At 39.5% G+C, this 19,522-nt stretch overlaps 5 protein-coding genes, 1 non-coding gene and 1 pseudogene across 10 annotated transcripts in view; 3 read left to right on the forward strand and 4 right to left on the reverse strand.

The window, feature by feature from the left end:
• The window catches only part of LOC119425462 (small conductance calcium-activated potassium channel protein 3), a gene marked incomplete at its 5' end in the record, with an annotated part of 3,789 nt that extends 931 nt beyond the window's left edge, over positions 1 to 2,858 (forward strand). Inside the window, 3 exon segments of the mRNA XM_037692990.1 lie at positions 845 to 972; positions 2,498 to 2,567; positions 2,634 to 2,858. Of these exon segments, the coding sequence (XP_037548918.1) occupies positions 845 to 972; positions 2,498 to 2,567; positions 2,634 to 2,858 (423 nt within the window).
• Positions 2,859 to 3,262: 404 nt separating this feature from the next.
• rps27.1 (ribosomal protein S27) lies at positions 3,263 to 5,804 on the reverse strand. Its single transcript, XM_037693242.1, has 4 exons — positions 5,748 to 5,804; positions 5,044 to 5,152; positions 4,854 to 4,964; positions 3,263 to 3,505 (listed from the first exon to the last, which is right to left on the reverse strand). The coding sequence occupies exons 1-4, from the start codon at positions 5,751 to 5,753 to the stop codon at positions 3,477 to 3,479; spliced, it is 255 nt and encodes an 84-aa protein (XP_037549170.1). The 5' UTR covers positions 5,754 to 5,804; the 3' UTR covers positions 3,263 to 3,476.
• LOC119426202 lies at positions 3,617 to 3,746 on the reverse strand. The gene has a single exon (XR_005187605.1). It is a non-coding gene; the product is annotated as a small nucleolar RNA SNORA35 (small nucleolar RNA).
• A 1,127-nt stretch (positions 5,805 to 6,931) lies between the features above and the next one.
• lrrc71 (leucine rich repeat containing 71) lies at positions 6,932 to 11,766 on the reverse strand. The gene is made up of 17 exons (XM_037693240.1): positions 11,703 to 11,766; positions 11,179 to 11,217; positions 10,973 to 11,107; positions 10,716 to 10,823; positions 10,298 to 10,373; positions 10,115 to 10,189; positions 9,898 to 9,966; positions 9,643 to 9,802; positions 9,476 to 9,559; positions 9,278 to 9,352; positions 9,062 to 9,172; positions 8,327 to 8,384; positions 8,171 to 8,244; positions 8,066 to 8,092; positions 7,885 to 7,993; positions 7,453 to 7,547; positions 6,932 to 7,051 (listed from the first exon to the last, which is right to left on the reverse strand). Exons 1-17 carry the CDS (start codon positions 11,764 to 11,766, stop codon positions 6,932 to 6,934), a joined length of 1,479 nt encoding a protein of 492 aa, XP_037549168.1.
• Positions 11,767 to 14,190: 2,424 nt separating this feature from the next.
• On the forward strand, positions 14,191 to 15,255 carry LOC119425699 (annotated as a pseudogene).
• Positions 15,256 to 15,281: 26 nt separating this feature from the next.
• Positions 15,282 to 15,698, forward strand: LOC119425463 (tubulin alpha chain). The gene has a single exon (XM_037692992.1). It carries the CDS (start codon positions 15,282 to 15,284, stop codon positions 15,696 to 15,698), a length of 417 nt encoding a protein of 138 aa, XP_037548920.1.
• A 1,222-nt stretch (positions 15,699 to 16,920) lies between these two features.
• The window catches only part of ash1l (ash1 (absent, small, or homeotic)-like (Drosophila)), a 33,544-nt gene continuing 30,942 nt past the window's right edge, over positions 16,921 to 19,522 (reverse strand). For all 5 annotated transcript variants that reach the window (XM_037692915.1, XM_037692913.1, XM_037692914.1 and 2 more), the window contains exon 27: positions 16,921 to 18,291. In XM_037692915.1, the coding sequence (XP_037548843.1) occupies positions 18,203 to 18,291 (89 nt within the window). In that variant the 3' untranslated portion in view covers positions 16,921 to 18,202. The remainder of the gene's footprint in view (positions 18,292 to 19,522) is intronic.

Consider the following 19,522-nt stretch of genomic DNA (forward strand, 5'->3'; position numbering starts at 1 on the left):
CATGTGATCAGCTGGTTTTGGTTGTCAGCAGCAAAACTGGTTGATCCACTCTGAGAAGGTGCTATTTAAGAGACTGAGCTGAAAACAGCACCTCAGACTGAGGAAGTCTCTCGGATGAGAGAAGAAATGTTTCTACATTTTTTGTGTTGTTTTGCTTTGTTTTGTTTTTTAAATGTCCAGAGGACAACTCTAACTTTAACTTTTTTAGATTTTTCTACCTAGATTATTGAGCATGCATCAGGATAAAGTCAGAATTATGAGATTAAAGTCAGAATCATGAGATTAAAGTCAGAATTCTGAGGGGAAAAAAATCAGAATTCTGAAAAAAATATATCTGATTTATTTTTCTTCTTAATTATGATGTTAAAAAGTCATAATTCTTAGAAAGCTCGTAATTCTGAGAATAAAGTCAAAATTTTGAGAGAAAAAAATCAGAATTCTGAAAAAAAATCTGATTTTTTTTTTCTCATTATGAGAAAAAAGTCAAAATTCTGAGATTATAGTCAGAATTCTGACTTTTTTCTCAGAATTAAGGAATTTTTTTTTTTATTGCACTGTGGCCCTACCGTGGCCCTAATCTTCGTCCGTAGTGTTTAAATAAAAATGCAATAAAATAAATTAAATTTTAATAATCTGATTCAGCCTAACAGGAAGAATCTCTTCTTGAGTTAAATCTGAAAGCTGATTAGAAGCCAAAATGTCTGCGCATGTAATAATATAAACAGCTTGTTGGTCTTAGTCAGCATATTCTCTAAAAATAAATAAATAAAAAAACAGCACTTAAGGGGTTAAATGTGCATAAACTTGCAATAACTCCCAGTGATTTTCTACATCCTTTCACCAGATAAAAATTGCTGCAGCAAATGTGCTGAGAGAGACTTGGCTTATCTACAAGCACACTAAGCTGTCAAGAGAACGGGACCACACCAGAGTCCGCATGCACCAGAGGAAGCTGCTCCTGGCCATCCACCAGTAAGACCCGACCCTGACACCAAGCTGCTTTTAAACTGTGCTCCTTTTTCATCCCGGGTAACGGAGTCGCTGCGCACACCTGAAGCTCAGTCAATATGAAAAACTGTTTTTTCTTTATGTTTTTGTCGTTCAGACACATCACCCCAACCTTGGACTGTTTCACCTGATGAATAACTTGTTTCACTGTCTTCATTTGGATTTCTGCTTTACATCCAAATATGTTTTGTGTGGGTCTTTGTATGTGCATTTTTTTTCTTTTATATTTCCACAACTTTAAAAAAATATATAAACATTATCCCAAATCGAACACCCTGACACTGTAGAGTCTATTCAAGAAAGAACTTGTAGAGAGTGAGAATAATTTTCACCGTATGAAGACATAAAAATCTTCCTCCTAAAGTTAATTCTAGAAAACACTAAAACTACATATTGGCAATACTTAGTCCAGTTCAGGGGTCTGCAACCTGCAGCTTTTTCAAGCTTTGACCAAAACTAACATAAAACTGAATTTTATTGGTTGTTGTACAAGCAACAACAAAGGACTAGTTTTAGCTGTTTTCCTGTCATTTCTTTTGCCAATATGTGAATACTGGAACTAGTACAAGGAGTAAAACATACTCACTTTACTTTATGCTTTATTTTTATACTTTTACTTTTTTTACAGCACTCCCCACCCCCGCACACCATAAGTTGATGCTTTTCATTTGCCTTAAATTGTAAAAACATCAATAAATTTTAAAAAATCATTAGATATTTTTAGGTTTATAATGTCATTGTCACTTTTACTGGCCACAAAAGCCTCTTCAACAAACCTAAAGTGGCCCATGAGCCACCAGTTGATAGTCAGGTTGTTGCGTCTCTGGACACGTTGAATTTAGTGAATGAAGGTGTAGAAATGGATCTTTTGATCGTAAAGGTTAGTCTGACAAAGTTTTCTTTACAACTACACAATAGAAGTATACAGATGGGAGTTAAGAGTCAAAAAAAAAAAAAAAAATCACAGAAACTTATTTCTAGCAAGGACTGGGGGGTGCAAAGGGTGCTACAGCACCCCCTTGTGGATAAAAAACTATGAAATTCAGTAAAATCAGATGCCTTCAACTAGATTATTTCCAGTATTCAAAGTCGGCGTTCAGCTCTACTTTTATATACAGATGTATTAAAAGTTTTATTTTACTGCCATTTAACATCATTAGAGCAAAATGTTGTCAACGTGTTGCCAGGTCTGAATATGAGCACAGCTGAAACAGAGGTATGAACAGAATGAGGATCCGCGTCAACGTAGATGAAAAATAAAAATTTATTTTCTCGGAAAAGGAGACGAGCGATGACAAAATTCAACTAAGATGTTGAAGAACCTGTCTAGACTAAAATGCATCACAACATACTTTGAGCAGTGCAGCTGTAAACGCGTAAACAAAGGAACGAATAAATAAAAAACACAATTATCCAATTATAATCCTTTAGTCCAGACTCTCCTCCATACTTTGATTTTATGTTCACGGGTCATTTTCTTGGTCTTCAGGCTGCGCAGAGTGAAGATGGAGAAGAGGATACTTGCAGATCAGGGCAACACACTTGTAGATCTCTGCAAGGTGAGGACAAGCGGAGGCACCGTCAAGTGTTTGACCACGTGACAAACTTTCGCTTCCTTCCAACAGATGCAGAGCCTGATGTACGACATCGTTGCGGAGGTGCAGGGCTGCAGGGCGGAGCTGGACTCGCACATCCACAGCCTGGAGAAGCACGTGGAGGAGCTGAGGGAGGGCTTCAGGAGCCTGATGCCGCTCCTCTCCAGCACGCTGTCCACGCAGAACTCCTCCATCAGACACCTGCTCCGGGAGAGGGAGGTGAAGAGCGAGGGCGCGAGCGGAGCGGACAAGTAGATTTAGGCCAGAAGTTTCTTCTTGGTCAGATCTGAGCAGAACATGAACTTTGCTCTGATGTAAACCCGTTCTCTGTAGCATGAATTAAATGTAGAAATTAGCTTCAACACTTCTAAAGGATTCTCCTGCAAGTTTCAGCAGTAAAAACGATCAAATTTATGATTTCAATGTTGAATATTTTCTTAACAGTCGGGCTGATTATTGACATGAAACCTTATTTAAAATATATTAATGTTGTCAGTTTAATGAACCGTTAGGCTCCATTGTGGGGAGCTGCATCTGTGAACTTTTTTTTGTGTAATTAAAGTTTTATGAATTGTAACAGTTTGGTAATTTGTAAAATATAATTTAGTGTGGTAGCAAGATGCTTTTAACAAAACCATCAAGAACCACACAGGACACCGTTCCTTTAGCCAAAACATTTTATTTAGAGAGACAGGGTTGGAGGGTGGAGTTGCAGCAACAACCGATCCGTCAACATGAACATTGAAAATCCATCTGCTGTCCAGTCAAGTCTTCGTTTCAAATCCGACCGCAGGCTCTGCCGTTGCCTCGGAGCCCAGAGAAGCTGGTATCAACCGGTCCATCCCCTCCTCTCTCTTTCAGCTCCAAGGACAACTAGTGCTGCTTCCTCCTGAACGAGCACCCTGCCACGGAAAACAACGACCGTCAGTCTGCTGCTGACAAAACCACTGCAGAGCAGATAGAGACAACTGACCAAATTATTTTAAACCTGCACGAAACACTAAATTACAGCTGTTTGTTCTCAACATTCGAAAGAGCTGAGCCACTGATCTAACTCAACTCTTCTGCTATGCGAGGTCGATCTGGCACCGGAATGAGACTGGAAGACCACAGCAGAGGAAATACAGTCACTTAGCAGTGCACCCACCTACATCAAAACGAGTTAAAAAGTTCATCTGCTCATCCAAAACAAAAAAAAAATATGACTTTTTTTGTACCTAGGCCTGTCACAATAACATTTTGCAGGGCGATTAATTGGCTCAGAAATTATTGCGATAAAACTGAACTTTGACAATTATTTTCAAATTTAATAAGAAATGTTTTGTGTAGTACCTTTTTTGGACCACCAGATGGCAGTATAAAACTGAACCAAAGGATGGCTAGTGAGGGAGTGAGCAGCGTGTCTAAGAAAAATGGGAGGGAGGCCCCTTGACGTGACATGAGCTGTCTCTCCGTTTTTCGGTTCTCAAAACGGCAGACGCTCGATGTGGTTTGAGCTCTTTAGCATAGCATTTTTCACACAAAGCTTTTAAATTTTTTTTTTTTAAATCAGTAAAGTTTTCAGCTTCTTTTCAAAGGCACGGGTTTCGTTTTGGAGTTTTTTTTCCCCCAGAGGTTGGCCTGTTAGCTTCCCAGCTTAGCTGCTTTTAACGATCCAAAAACGTGATTTTGGACGGTTAAAACGGATTTTAAAAGAAAAAAGGGAGGGGTCAGTGAAGAGCACCGGAGTTGAGCTTTTTCTCATCCAGTGTCTTCAGTAGAAAGAGAGAGACGCGAAAAAACGATAAAGCCGATAAATGAAAATGAGGTCGATAATTTTTATTTATCATGCGATTAATTGATTTACTGTTTATCGTGACAGACCTAGTTGTGTCTTTCTAAACAAAACGGCAACCCATTGTTCAGAAAGAGCTAAATACATTAACTTTTACATAATTTAATGATAATGTTCAGAATTAAAGCACTCGAAAGATTCCAGACTATATCAGCATCACAAGAAAAATTGAACGGACAACAACAGGCCCTTGATCAAACAAAAGACATTTGAAAAACAGCGAATGAAAAAAAAACAAAATGTTTTGTGATTCTGGCATTAAACAAATGCTACACTAGCATAGGGCCTGCAAACAACAATATATGTAATGTTTAATTAACATCTAACTTGCTGAGGAGTTGATACAACCCAGAACCATTAGTGAAGTGAATCAGCTGGGAGTTGTGTTGTGGATGAACCAGTTTGCAGATACAGACCCTCTGTGAGACGCGCTTTGCCTCCAGTGGGCTGACACAGGACCGTGGAACAGCCAACACACAGCACGACTGTCTGAGCGTGGCTGAACACTGTCGTGATCTTGTAGCATCCTGCAAAGACAAATCATGTCATGATGCAAAGACCGAGGCTGAAAAACACCACATGTGTTTTTATAAGGAGAATCCATACCTGGACATTTTACATCCATAAAGTAAGAGTTGGGGCTCTGAACCAGACGTTTCTTCTTGTGCTTCCTCTTCTCCTCCTCAGGGGATGGGTGCAACAAGTCTTTTGCGAGCTGGATTAAGGAAACAATCAAAAATAAATTAAACTCAAGTAGATGCGATCAGAGGGGAACATAAATATTTAGCAAACGAAACAGAAAATCGTCGCATCTATGGCAAAAGGTGGTAAATCGCTGTATGTTGTTTTGTTTGAATATTAAAAAAAAAAAAAAAACGCAATTCACGCATTTTATTCTGTTAAGGACTGCTGCGTTGGCCCGCTCGAGTTCTGATGTTGGCCTACATTAAATAACGCACAGCGCACGCGAACGTCGTTCTTAAGTAAAACATTTTATATATTTTACAGGTTTGCGCGAACTTGAGCCGTACTGAAGACATTTTGTGATGATTATGGTTCGGTTTTCTGAGATTTTTAGCTCCTCTGCTAAACTGGCTCCATGTTTGCCGTGTGCGCGCGGCCATCTTGTGTCACAACGGCCTCGGAATGCGCTTAAAAAAGATCGAAAACGCGTCTTTAACCGAACGAAACCGACCAAAAGTCACAGCAAACAAATCTCTAATGTCTTCTGTAAGTGTTGAGTCCATCACTGACTCCCCAACACTCGGTTAAATGGTTAAAATGTCCATTTCCATTGACTGGGGACTCACTGGCATGTTGGCGAGGAAATAGCCGCTGCCGAAAAGGAGGCTTTACCGGAAGCGAAGGATTCATATTGGTGGGTGTTCGGAGCTAAAAACCGGACGTGACGACACACATACACACTACGGAGCCATATTGGAGAGGTCAAAACTCCCGTTTATTTGTGGTGTAGAATCATCTGGGTCACTTACGCGTATCAAACACGGATTTTAGAATCCGTTATTTGATTGAATTAAAAAAAAAAATCTAAAAATAAAGATAAAAACAAATTAACTTTTTTACATGTTTGTATTAAGCTGTTTTCTCACTTACACCTATGAGTTGCTGCATCCTGTATTCTTGAAAAAAAACAAAACTTCTATATATTTATCAACATCAGTTGTTTGCACAACATTTCTTCTGTGTTCTTTGTTTAAAACAGGTGTCTCTTGTAAATGAGTCCTCGTGGCTCAACGAGACTAACGTGTACAAATAAACGTTGACTGAATGAATTAATTGTAAACAGCGTAAGCAACACGGTCATACAGGAAAATTAATTAACATCACTAATTGTTGCAAAATCATAGTTTGAGGCAAATAAAATGTTTCAGTCTACATTGATAATAAGCAAAAAGCCTGGAACACTTCTTGCTTTGAAATGAAATTTTTGAAACATTTTCTTTTACCCAAACATATTTGTATTTAACCGCCTATTTAATTCCAAACAATTTAAATTTTCCAGTCCCTCTTTAGAGAAAAAAACACGAGTTTATATTTTTGTTTCTCTTTGAGGACCCCCTGGTGGCACGTCAGATAATCCAAAAGTTGACCAGCTCTCTGTTCCCAGCATTAAAGATGCAAGTCCATCCTGATAAGTTATTCTTAAACTCAGTGTGGGTCACTGCCATCAGGCAAAAACAAATTCCAAAAGCCAATTCAGTGTTTATAGGGTTTTAGTTGTCATAAGCAAATAAAGGAATACTGTATTAACTGTAGGAATGCTGTATTATCATGACTGTATTAAAAGCTTCATTTTTTTGTGTTTCTCATCAGTGTTGCTTACAGCCGAGCCGAAGTCATGAAAGTGTAACAGACACAAACATTAGAGCTGAAACTAATAGTTTCTAACTTCTTAATTTCATATGTCAGAAAACAAAAATAATAAAAGAAAAATAGTAGTTTCAGTGCAACTTTTGAATCAGGTGGTTCGGCATCATGTCCCCCGTCCCTCCTCTTCCATTGTCCCGGAGCTGGTTTTGACGACACCATCTGCGAGAGCCATGATGTCCTTTATCTTCAAGTAACATTTAGACTCAGCTGGGAAACGGTTTCTCTGTAAGAAAATATTCATGCATTAAACACACAGATTTAATTATAAATGTACGGTAAAACACACTCAGTACCTGCATTTAAAAAATCCAATTAAGTTGCATACTGCAGTAAATCTGAAGCAAAACAAACAAATAAATAAATGGGAAAAATGTCATATTTTATAGAAATATGGAACTGAGTGCAAGAGGAATGTTGGCCATAAATATGAAATAAATAAAAATAGAATATTAAAATAATAATACACCACATTAAGTCGGTGAAAGGTGGTGTTTTGAACATTATTACTGTGGTTGTTTTTATGTTTATTCTATGTTTGGCCTGTTGCTGTTCTTTACTGGATGCTGTCAGGATGTGTAGATCTGTCCAAACACAACATCAGACCTTCACTGAAGAGAACGTCACCTGCAGGCAGAGACGCTGCAAGCTTCTGTCCTCCTCCTGCTGCATCTCCAGAACAGCCAGAAACAGAGGAAGTGACTTCTCTGTAATTCTGTTGCCTACACAAACAAACACGACGTTAATGCTGACAAAGCGTATCACGTCTTTTACTCTTTTCTTCACTTTCAAAGAAGCTCCTATAGCAACTGAGCAAGTTGCACAAAACACATTGACAAATGAGAACATTTTTCCTTAAATAAATTACAAAAAAATGAATAAAAAAAGGGTGTAATAAGCAAATTTTTAGGACGGAAACATCTTGGAAGAGATTAATTTTTACATAAATTAAAGGGGTATTTACATCTAGAGAAAGTCAACATGAGTGTAAAATCTTTCTGTAGTCAAATAAAAGTAGTATTTTGTGTATTCTCTCTTTGAATCAGAACAGCTGCAGACCTGCTAGATTCAGGGAGGTGAGCGTTGTATTTCCAGGCAGAACAAGCTGGCCGTCCTTGTGATGCACAGACTGGTCCAGCAGGGGGTTGGCTGTCTCCAGTAACTCTGCCTGCACCAAAACACGTTCAAACCACATCCATCACTAAGAATGTCACTTCTTCAGATATTGCATCTTCCAAACCTCATTCAGGGAACTGTTTGATTTATCCTGCAAAACAAAAAGCAATGAAAGACTAAATTTTATGCTACACGGCTCATTCACAAGCTTGGAGAGCACTTCAAGTACCTCTTGTCTAGATGATTGTTGATCTTTACCCCCTAATTTTCCACCTTTAATAGGAGTTGGCTTTACATCAGAAGCTGGGAGAATGTTAAAAAGATGTCAGTGGTGGGGGCGGAAGCTGTAAGAAGGCAATATATGAAAATTAAAATGAACAATTACCTTTCTTGCTGGTTTTTTCTTTGACTTCAATGGTTTTCACATCTTTTCTGGAAGCTTCCTGCAATTTTACATTCACAGCCAAACTCCCATTAAACAGACAGGTCTAATGTTTAAAGCAGGTTTTGTGGTGAGAGTATTAACAATTAATATCTATTATAATGTCTCTCTAAACAACCTCAGCTTGAAGAAAAAGAGTTTAATGATGAGCTAATGGTGCATCTCAGCAGAGCTACGATCATTTAAAACTCAAGTCGCCAGCATTTTATAGCAGTGCATGAGTATGTTATTCTGTAAACTGTTTAATTTAGCAGTAAAAAGTTATTCTTGCAGAAATATTATGACATCGCTAAGTGGTCCTTGGCTACACCTGGACTGATGTGGTGATGGTGAAGTAAAGGTTTATAAAACAATATTTGTGTGGCACAATAAGTCTGTGTTGGTCGTTTTATATCCCCCCTCCACACACACACACACACACACACACACACACACACACACACACACACACCCACACACTTAGATTAACAGTTAGTTTGATGCGACAACTCGAACAAAATACAATTTCTCCATAATTTGTCCGTTCAGAGAGCTATCTCCAACATGTAGGATATCAATTATTCATAAACTTTCTACAGGACCCCACTACAAAGGATCCCATGTTCCCTTTGAGGCTCTCACGGATTGCATGATTAAAATATTTAATTTGTTGTCAGTCTTACAGTGTTTACACATTACCTTTTTCTTGGATATGACTTTGTTGTCTGCTTTGGTAACACTCACTGACATGCTTTGTGTTGAGCTAAGCTGGCTACTTGAAAACTGCTCCAAATCAGCCTTAAACGAAGACTGCAAAAAAATACAAAAATAAAAATAAACAGAGAAAAAGACCCTCTGAACATGTTGCATAAGCTAGAATAGTGGTAGTTTGGTTATAAACACCTTCACTCTTACAGCACTTATTGTTTGCAGGAGCAGCTTCCTTCTTTCCACGACTTCCTCGTGAGTTAGAGGAAACTCACCAAGTATCTGAACGTGAACAAACAGAGAGCAATGATGGGTGAATCATGTATTATATGATGTAATAAGTATAATTTAGAAAGCACTTATATAAACACATTATTTGTCAAAGTCTTTGATATAAACAGATACCTCAGCCAGAGGAGCAGCTCCCGAGTCTCCAATCTGATTGTTGGCCAGTGAGAGAATGAGCAGAGTCCGATTCAGCCGCAGGCCCTAAACGCAACGCAGCAAGAGAACACCTCAGCAGGTGCAATGGAAACATGTAGGGGGAACATATAATCAGCTCTGGGTCATACCCGTGCAATATGTGCAGCACCTGCGTCACCAATAGAATTGAACGCCAGGTTGAGTGACAAGAGGTTCTTGTTAGCGGTTGTGGAGGTGGAGAGAGCCGAACCAATCAGACGAGCGCCTTCGTCTCCGATCCGATTGTTTCGTAGAGATAGGTGGGTGAGACTTGGACAAAGAAACATGACATGAGTTGGGCATGTCAGCTTCTGTATATAAAAAAAAGTTGTTGTTTTTTTTTAGCACATTTGAATGTGACTCACATGCTGCTTTCAGAGAGAAGAAGGTGGAAGATCTGCTGTGGAAGAATGTTCCCCTCTATGGTCACAGCTCTAGTGGATTAATAACTCGGCTTTTAAATTAAAATTTGCTGCAATGCTGCAATTATTTCATGATGGAGCTAAAATTGTATTCCTTAAACTCCAAGTGACAGACTAAACCTGTTGCAGAAAGACTGTTTGAGTGACAGAATGGACTCACCTGAGGCCAGAGCACAGAGAGATTGTGTTTGTGAGAGAGATTACCATCTGATCTGTCAGTCCCGCCTGCCAAAACCTGCCACGCAGTGGACAGGATTACACTTTCAAACAAGAACCAAACAGCAGCGGCTGTAACCTGGCTTGCTGTAACAAGAGTGCAGCTCTCCACCTGCTCATTACTCACTGAAGGCTCAGCAGCTGGCTCATGGAGGGAAGCATCTTCTGCATTACTCTGAAAATCTGCTCAGTCACCTTCCATCCTGTAAATCCACGACAGGTGTCGTTAGGTTCACAGCATTTGTTTAAAATATACTACAAAGCTGTTTGAAATTAACAAGAGCAACATTTTTATTTCAATAAAATTTGAATAAATAAAATGTAACTATTTCAGCAGAAATACTGAACGGCATATCTATAAATAACCATTGTGAGCTGAAAACAGCTCAAAAGCTTGATACAAAATATATATACAGTTATCCCCATAATTTCTCAACATAAGATGATTTTAGATTAAATCTCTGGCACAACAAGATGGAAACAATTTACATTCCTTCAAGGAATGCTTGTCCTTTAATTATAATAATTTGAAGTTTCGTTTTTACCAGAAATCTTCATCATTTTGGCACTGAGGGGGTCTTCATTTTCCAGCTCAACGTTTATGCGTGGCTTCGGCCAGACGGGTGAAGGATTTATCTGTGACTGGTAGTTGTCTGGAGATGAAATAATAAATGAGCTAAGATTATTTAAAAAGACAAATAGCCTACAACAGTTTTATTTAGGGCTTTTAAATTTTTCAGTTTAAAAGCTGCGTAACACATGCTTCTCTGTTCAGAACAGAACAGGAGTAGCTCTTGTTTACCCGTGTCCTCTCCTTTAGTTTCAGTTGTGCAAAAGTCCGGTTGCTTGCTAGAGACTTCTGGGATATTCTTCATGTTCAGAAGGGTGCTAAGCACAGGGAAGTCGATCTCCACATTTCCCGTGCACTCATATTCATCTGGAGAATGGAGTGGAAAAACTAAACAAATCACAAATGACCCCACAGAGAATGAGAATAATGTAGGTTACCAAAAGTCTGAGCAGGGATTGCTTCAGCTGGCGACAGTCCTTGGGAACAACAAAATGAAAATTTGGTTAAATTTGCAAAATAAATCCAAAACTAATGTATAGTTGATGTTGAGTATATAAGCTAAAATATACTTTTTTTTTAAAATAATCATACTTTATTAGAAATGATGCAATTGTCAAGAAAAAAATGTACTTTCAGTGACAATGATCAACTAATTGTTGTATTTAAGTTAAACATCGCTATGTTTTAAAATTCATTATCTTTCATAGGGGCATGTGAATGTATTTGACCTTGTAAGTTGCATAGTAACTGAATAAATACAAAAAATATGGTTAAGCCTGAACATTATCAACACAATACTTATTTCATTGTTACTATGTTTGACTATAATTGTTGTTTTTTTCAGGAAATTTGAACTTCTTATATAAAATGAGAGCTAACAGTAGCTAGCAGTCACGTTGAAATGGGTGCTAATTTGTAAACTTTTAACTTCCGACTAAAAGATAGTAATTATCAAGCTAACCAGAAATGTTCGAGGCATCATCTTCTTGTTTTGCCTTCTCTTTTGTTTGTTTCTTTTTAGACATTGCCGTGTCTTTACATTCAAAACAAAATTAATCCGATAAATTAGCAGATCGAGTGGAAAAGTTAACTAAACCGCTACATTGCTAATCTACGGATCAACATAGCGTCACCTGTTACCATGGTAACCAGCTCTGCTTCTCGTTGTTGAGTTTTTATCGCGATACTTTGCAAGTTTTTTTTTTTGTTGTTGTTTTTGTTCGCGACTAATTTTAGTAATACTTATTTGCATAGTGATTTTTACATTGATACCAATACATAATTAAGGAATATTAGGTTAGGATAGTGTCTTAAAATTCTTTGTTATTTTTTACAATGAGGTCAAGTATTATATTCGGACAAATAAAGACTGATAAAAATAAAAGGCATGTAAAACCACTGAGATATGTACAGCAATGACTGTATTGTTATAACACTAAGCTCCCCTAGCATTCTTTCCTGTATTCAGTTTAGTGTGTTTGTTTGTTTTGCTTCTGTTTAGATTGATATCTTGATGAATACTGTTTTTCTTTTCTCTCAATGCAGAGGTTATATTGTAAATTGTATAGTTGCAAATACAGAGGGGAAAAAAGTTTAAATAAATATTACCTAGTGTTCCATAATTATTAAATGCTCTCTCAAAATATGATTTTATATTTAACAATTATCAAATATGATGTCATATTGTGATAATGTGATGTTCTGTTATAATTATGAGACATTAAACCATTGTATTTTGTGATTCATAAATATGACTGCATCACATATTTAAGGGATACAATGTCCTATTTATCAAATATTATCTCATAATTACGAGATGGAATTTACACCTTTAACTGCCTTTTTTTAATCGAAATTGAATGGGCTTCCAAAGATTGTAGCTCTAAATTAAAAATCAATAACTATTATTTTTAATTGAACTACTGTATTCATCTTTTGTGTATTAAAGTCAATATTTTGGGGTCAAACACAATGGTATAGTCTGATACTGTAACACCCCCCCCCCCCCCCGAATGTTTTTTTATAATGGTACAGTCCGTTTTCAAAACTGGCGGGAAGTTTTGTTTTCCTCTCATAGTTAATAACAATTCTACAAAATGGTAAGGATATTTTATATGGAGATCCGTAGACTATAAAGATATATTTTAGGGCGTAATTTTATTTTTTACAGTTGTGGTTTGTCGCTTTAAATGCGGGAAAGTTGAAACGAGTGAGCAAAAATCCTTTTTTTTTTTTTTTTTTTTTTTTACTATAATGCGACCCACTGGAAAATACGTTTTAGGGAGTTTTGGTCGGTAAGAAAGCAACTCTTTACCGACTGTGAAGTCTAAATCCAATTTTATGTTGTTTATCTTGGTTTAAGTATCAAACACGTATGAATATATTTATTTCACTAACTGGCAGCTCTGCCGTTTGTTCTAAATTTACACCGCGGTAAAGTTAGTTTTACGTTGGATATTCGAGCTCCGTGGCTTCAGCGGTGTGTTGTTCTCGTCAATCCGCTTCAGGCTGACTGATTTCGGTCAGCCGCGCTCAGCCTACGAGCCAAACGGTTTCCTCGCGCCGTAATCAATAATCTCCTGATGCAATAATCACGCGTAGACGCTTCATGAACGCTGAACCGTACGTCGACGTCGCCGCCATATTGGATGTGGCAACAGTGAAGCGATAGGAGTAGAGGTTTATTTGTCATATGCAAGTTAACACAAGGTCAGATCCCCGGCCATTGCTCATCTCGTGGTGCCTCTGAGCAGGACACCCAATCCCAAATTGCTCCCAAGGCGCTTACATAGCTGCCCACTGCTCCACCTGGGTGCATCCCATGTGTGATGGGTCAAATGCAGAGAGCCGATTTCGTCTTTGTATGGGAACATACAATGATGACAACACATTTATACACATACATATATATATAATATATATATATTTACATCTGATCTAAACAGTCACAAAACTGAAGATGGCTTCCGATTTGATTTCCATTTAAAGGGCTATTCTGTGCACCATATTTGACATGCTCATGTGTATTAATTTCAATTAATATAAACTACGATAATTTCATAACATACACACTGAATGTGGCCCAGGTGCCAGCCTCGTTTTAACTTTTTATTTTAAACAAATAAAATTAATTTCATAAATTAAGATTTGTTCTCTTTTTAGTTTAAAATATTTTTAAAAATTTTGGACCGTCTCAATTTTTGTTGTATATAAGAGTAACAGAGGTGTGTGTACACCAGAATATTTTTTATTAGGCTTTTCTATTTATTATTTTATTTTCCTACTATTTAATGCTAAATCCATACATAGCTTCATCGTTATCACATCAATTTAGCTGCTTTGAGATTCAAACTTTAAGAAGTTTTTTTATTCTTTGTAATGTTTGCAGCGTGAGTGCATCTCCATCCATGTGGGTCAGGCCGGCGTTCAGATTGGAAACGCCTGCTGGGAGCTCTACTGCCTGGAGCATGGAATCCAGCCTGATGGGCAGATGCTCAGGGATAAACCTGATAAACCCACTGGCAGAGATGACGATTCCTTCAGCACCTTCTTCAGCGAGACCGGCGCCGGGAAACATGTCCCCAGAGCCGTCTTTGTGGACCTGGAGCCCACCGTCATCGGTAACGCCTCACCGTCCCTAAACCTTTTAATTTACTCTGAAACAACAACTGTGAGTTAATGTACCTCCTACCTCTTTAGATGAGGTGCGCACTGGAACCTACCGCCAGCTGTTCCACCCAGAGCAACTGATCACCGGTAAGGAGGACGCTGCCAACAATTACGCCCGTGGTCACTACACCATCGGAAAAGAGATTATTGACATGGTTCTGGACCGGATCCGCAAACTGGTGTGTAACTTTATAAATATGGCGTTTATATTAAATCTTGGCAGCACTGAGATCGCTGCAGTCATGATGAGAAGCTCTGCTGGGCACAATGAGTCCAAGTTTTGTATCAGGATTTGCCCTCTTGTCCTCAGGCGGACCAGTGCAGCGGTCTTCAGGGCTTCCTGGTGTTCCACAGCTTCGGTGGAGGTACCGGTTCTGGTTTCACCTCCCTGCTGATGGAACGTCTGTCCGTGGACTATGGCAAGAAGTCCAAGCTGGAGTTCTCCATCTATCCAGCTCCTCAGGTGTCCACAGCCGTGGTGGAGCCGTACAACGCCATCCTGACCACCCACACCACTCTGGAGCACTCGGACTGTGCCTTCATGGTGGACAACGAGGCTATCTACGACATCTGCCGCAGAAACCTGGACATCGAGCGTCCCTCGTACACCAACCTGAACCGGCTCATCAGCCAGATTGTGTCCTCCATCACTGCCTCACTGCGCTTCGATGGCGCCCTGAACGTGGACCTGACAGAGTTCCAGACAAACCTGGTGCCGTATCCTCGCATCCACTTCCCCCTGGCCACCTACGCCCCCGTCATCTCCACCGAGAAGGCGTACCACGAGCAGCTGACCGTGGCGGAGATCACCAATGCCTGCTTTGAGCCGGCCAACCAGATGGTAAAGTGCGACCCCCGCCATGGGAAGTACATGGCCTGCTGCCTGCTGTACCGCGGAGACGTGGTGCCCAAAGACGTCAACGCAGCCATCGCCACCATTAAAACCAAACGCACCATCCAGTTTGTGGACTGGTGTCCTACCGGCTTCAAGGTGGGCATCAACTATCAGCCCCCCACCGCAGTCCCAGGTGGAGACCTGGCCAAGGTCCAGAGGGCCGTGTGCATGCTGAGCAACACCACGGCCATCGCAGAGGCCTGGGCCCGGCTGGACCACAAGTTCGACTTGATGTACGCCAAGAGGGCCTTCGTCCACTGGTACGTGGGGGAGGGCATGGAGGAGGGCGAGTTCTCCGAGGCCCGGGAAGACATGGCTGCCCTCGAGAAGGATTATGAGGAGGTGGGGGTTGACTCCATCGAGGGGGATGGTGAAGAAGAAGGCGAGTACTGAGGAGGCTGACACAGAAAGTGTTTTTTTTAATCCTATACATGTTTGTGTATGGTTGTCTTTTTCTATAAATGTTTAAAACTAAATTAAAGTCTGGTTCCTTCTAACAGAACTGTTTGATTATTTGAGGCTGTCGATAAAATCTTAATCTATTTTTTAATGAGATTTCTGCAGATTTGGGCTAAATGAAAATTAGAATAAGTCACCTAAAAGGTATTTACAATATAAAAAAAAATGGACTTTTGGTACTACTTAAATGCATCATTAGGAAATAACTCATTACACGCCAACTTCTGAGCAAAATAAACAAAACAAACATTTAATACCTTATCAAACATTCTTGATTTACCTTCCATTGTGTTTGTAATGTTAAGAGAAGACCAGTAAATATATTCACAATAATGTAGTGCTTTTTATTAAAAAAACAAAACAAATATAAAACAAAGTAAAAACAGCTTTTTCCCCCCAGGACTTAATCATAATTACAAACTTAACGAGTGGAAGAAGGGTTGTTTAAACTGTACACATCACAAAATGTCTGCCAGTCTGCCATTTACAATGCTTGCATCTTATTTTGTGATTGTCTAAAAAGAACTAAACGGGTCACACAAAACACACAAGTACAAGCATCATACGATGACCGCTATCACAAAACGGAACCGTTTCCTATTTGAAAATTAAAACAAAGCGATGATATTGTGCCAACAGTTTTACTTTTGTTTCCGTCAGCTTTTTAAAAATAACATTTTCATGTTGGTTTGTTTTTTTAGTGTTCAACACTTTGCAGCAAAAAAAACCAAAACACAAAAAAAACAAGGAGGGCATTTCTCCTTTTAAGTAATATTAACAAAATTCTGTGACAAAAGGTGTCGCTCACCGTCACACTCCAAAGCCTTCTGCGTCCGTTTGACATTCATCTTGCACATGCAGCTGAAATTAATTTATAGGCAATAAAAACTCAGCTTAAATTTTATGTCATCGGGACAGTTGTGAGATTTTCTAAATATTACAAAAATCATTTTCCTCAGAGCTTAAGTGTCTTCATTATAGTAATACAAACAGAAGAAATAATAATATAATAATACATTTAGGGCTGAGTTCTGTACAGTACAATAATAAACAAAGTCAAATTTTCAAGATATTGCTTTTGGAGACACCGTTCAATGTAAAGTGTATATTTACAGAACTTGGCACTGTACAGCTTCTCTTTTTTTTTCCCCTCATGTCTCGTTCTCGTCGCTGCTGTCAGTTTTTCACACCGGGACATTGCAGCTTGTCCCGTTTTTGCAGAGGCATTTAGGGGACAAAAGAAAGTCTCGTCAAATATCAACTTTTTTTTTTTTTTTACACATTCTCTATGGCAACATAGTCCGACGACAAAAAAAAGGGATCTTAAGTAATTAGCCCCCTTGAAATATACAGTATATACTGCCCCGCCCATCAGAATATAAGAAAATATGACCATCACGATACATTTCATGTTAAGTACTGTTTTCCATAGTTTTCTTAAAACTGCTAATTGCCATCGAGCCCTTAATTTTTTATTTATTTATTTTTTAAAAAGGTATATTTTCACAAAATCTGGCAGACACACACACTCGCACGCAAGGCAGTGGGGGGCCGCGGCTGTGTAAGGCGTTACTAAAGCCGGCGACCCCCTCCTCCGCTGATTTAGATAAGCTGGTGAATCACGTTACTTCGAAAAAGAGGGACTGCCTCACGACTAAGTAAAAAATATTAACAGGACACTTGGACATAAGCGCAAACTGAACCCCTTCCCTCCCCAGAACCAAACGCACCACAGGCCTCTCCTAAATGAGTTACAAGAAAAAATATCAATAATAGACTTTTTAACCTTATTTTTCAGACTGCAGCCAATACTGTGAGAGTGTTAGTGTGTTTCATTAGAGCTTCACAATATCTATGGTACCAAAAGTGCAGTTCACCGTTGTTCTCTCTAAAGCGCATCGCAGCACACGCTCAGCTTCCTCCTATGACATTTGCCACCCGACGTCCTGACACGAAGCTTCTCTCGTTTGTTATATTTCTGTCATTGCAGCTAGATCCCACGAAGGAAAACAATTGTTCAGCGTTTGCATCCCTGCTGAAACTAAACAATAAGTCAGTACCGTTCATTTCTCGTCCTCGCTAGCAGAATACATCTACCCCTGTTTGTAATGTTCGATGCATTATGTCCTATGTTCGTTTAAAAAAAAAAAGGGGGGGTTGCATTATACTACGTAGATAAGCAAGAAGACTGGGTCAGCGTTCTTCGGCAGATCTCCTGACAAGCTGAAACTGCCTCCAAGTCAGCACTTCCGAACCCCTCCACCGTCTCAAAATTGAGAGGACAGTTTTGGAAGAGGTAAGCTGGAACAGGCACCCCAGGGACGCACTGTGGTCCGTAATGGCGGGACAACCAGCCGTGCTCATTTCCCTCCTCGCCGCGTCTCCGTTTTCTGCTCCTCGTTCGCGTCAGTGAAAGGCATCAGAGTCTTGCAAAAAGGTTATTTTCTAACAAAATCGCCAAATCCAAGCGTCCTTCGCCGTAAACGCCGGCCCGCTCCCTCATCGAGGAGATATGAGACGTCTATAGCTGGAGGGAGAGAATGAGAGCAAGAGTGAGGACACAAAAACAAACAGAAGCAGAGACAGGTAGGATTCTTTTTGCCTGCACATATTTCAAAGTCTGACGGAGTCGGCTCTATTCTAAGAGCACTGATAAATACATTTTCACTCCCAAGCAGTTTCAAACTGGTTCAGAAGCAGAAGTTTAGACTGGCCCGAAGCCAACAGCTGCTTATAGCAGGGGCTGAAATGAGAAATCTACTAACATGATATGACCACCATGTTTATAAAAAAGTAATAGGAGATAACCAACAATCAACATTAAATAAAGCAAGGTAGATACAACAGTCAAAACATAAGTTCGCCTTTTCTCTTTTTCCTGCTCCATGTTTTACTCTCACCAGTTGGGCTTCCATGAACGATACCAAATGCACCATTTGTAGCGACATTCACAAACTCCAGATTCAGCCCAGAGGTACGTGCAGAGTTTGGAGCGACGTTTACAAAACTCTTGTCACCTGCAGCTGTTTTTATGATGCCTAGCATTTGACAAAAAGTCAGTGTTTCCAACATGGAGTTACAGAGACTAAAACTATGAGACTTGATCTGTAGAGACAAATGCAGCCATCTTCCACATATGTTTAGAACACAAAATAAGATAAATACATGTCTTCCTAGAGAACTATATTGTAGTAGATCTGTTTCAAATAATTAGAAGCATTACCATCACAAACACCTGATCTGCATCTCTTAAACTCTAAAATGCACTTCTGTCAGTATGACGTGTGTGTGTGTTCACTTTCATTTTGGACACATTGCTTGGTAAATTCCCATTCATTACATAAGTTATAATAATAATAATAATAAGTGCTATATGGGAACATACAATGATGAAATTAGTTCTCGGCATTTGACCCATCACACCTGAGATGCACCCAGGTGGAGCAGTGTGCAAATATGTAGGTGCCCAGGGAGCAATTGGGGATTGGGCGTGTTGTTCAGAGACACCATGACATGTGGGAATGGCTGGGGATCGAGCCTGGGACTTTTGGGTCCCAGCTCGGCTGCCCTGCCTCTACCCCATCTCAGCCCCCCAGTTTGTGATTTTATTTTGTATAGTTACTAATACCACCACAACTTTTCTCTGATCATGTCCTCATGGGAGTGGTGGTGCGGAGGTTAGAGAGGATGGGCCTGTGACCGGAGGGTCACCGGTCAAACCCCCTGGGACCGACAACATCAAAATGTGGGTGGAAAGG

Source organism: Nematolebias whitei, chromosome 19 (genome assembly GCF_014905685.2).
Source record: "Nematolebias whitei isolate Nwh7 chromosome 19, NemWhi1, whole genome shotgun sequence".
Taxonomy (NCBI): Eukaryota; Metazoa; Chordata; class Actinopteri; order Cyprinodontiformes; family Rivulidae; genus Nematolebias; species Nematolebias whitei.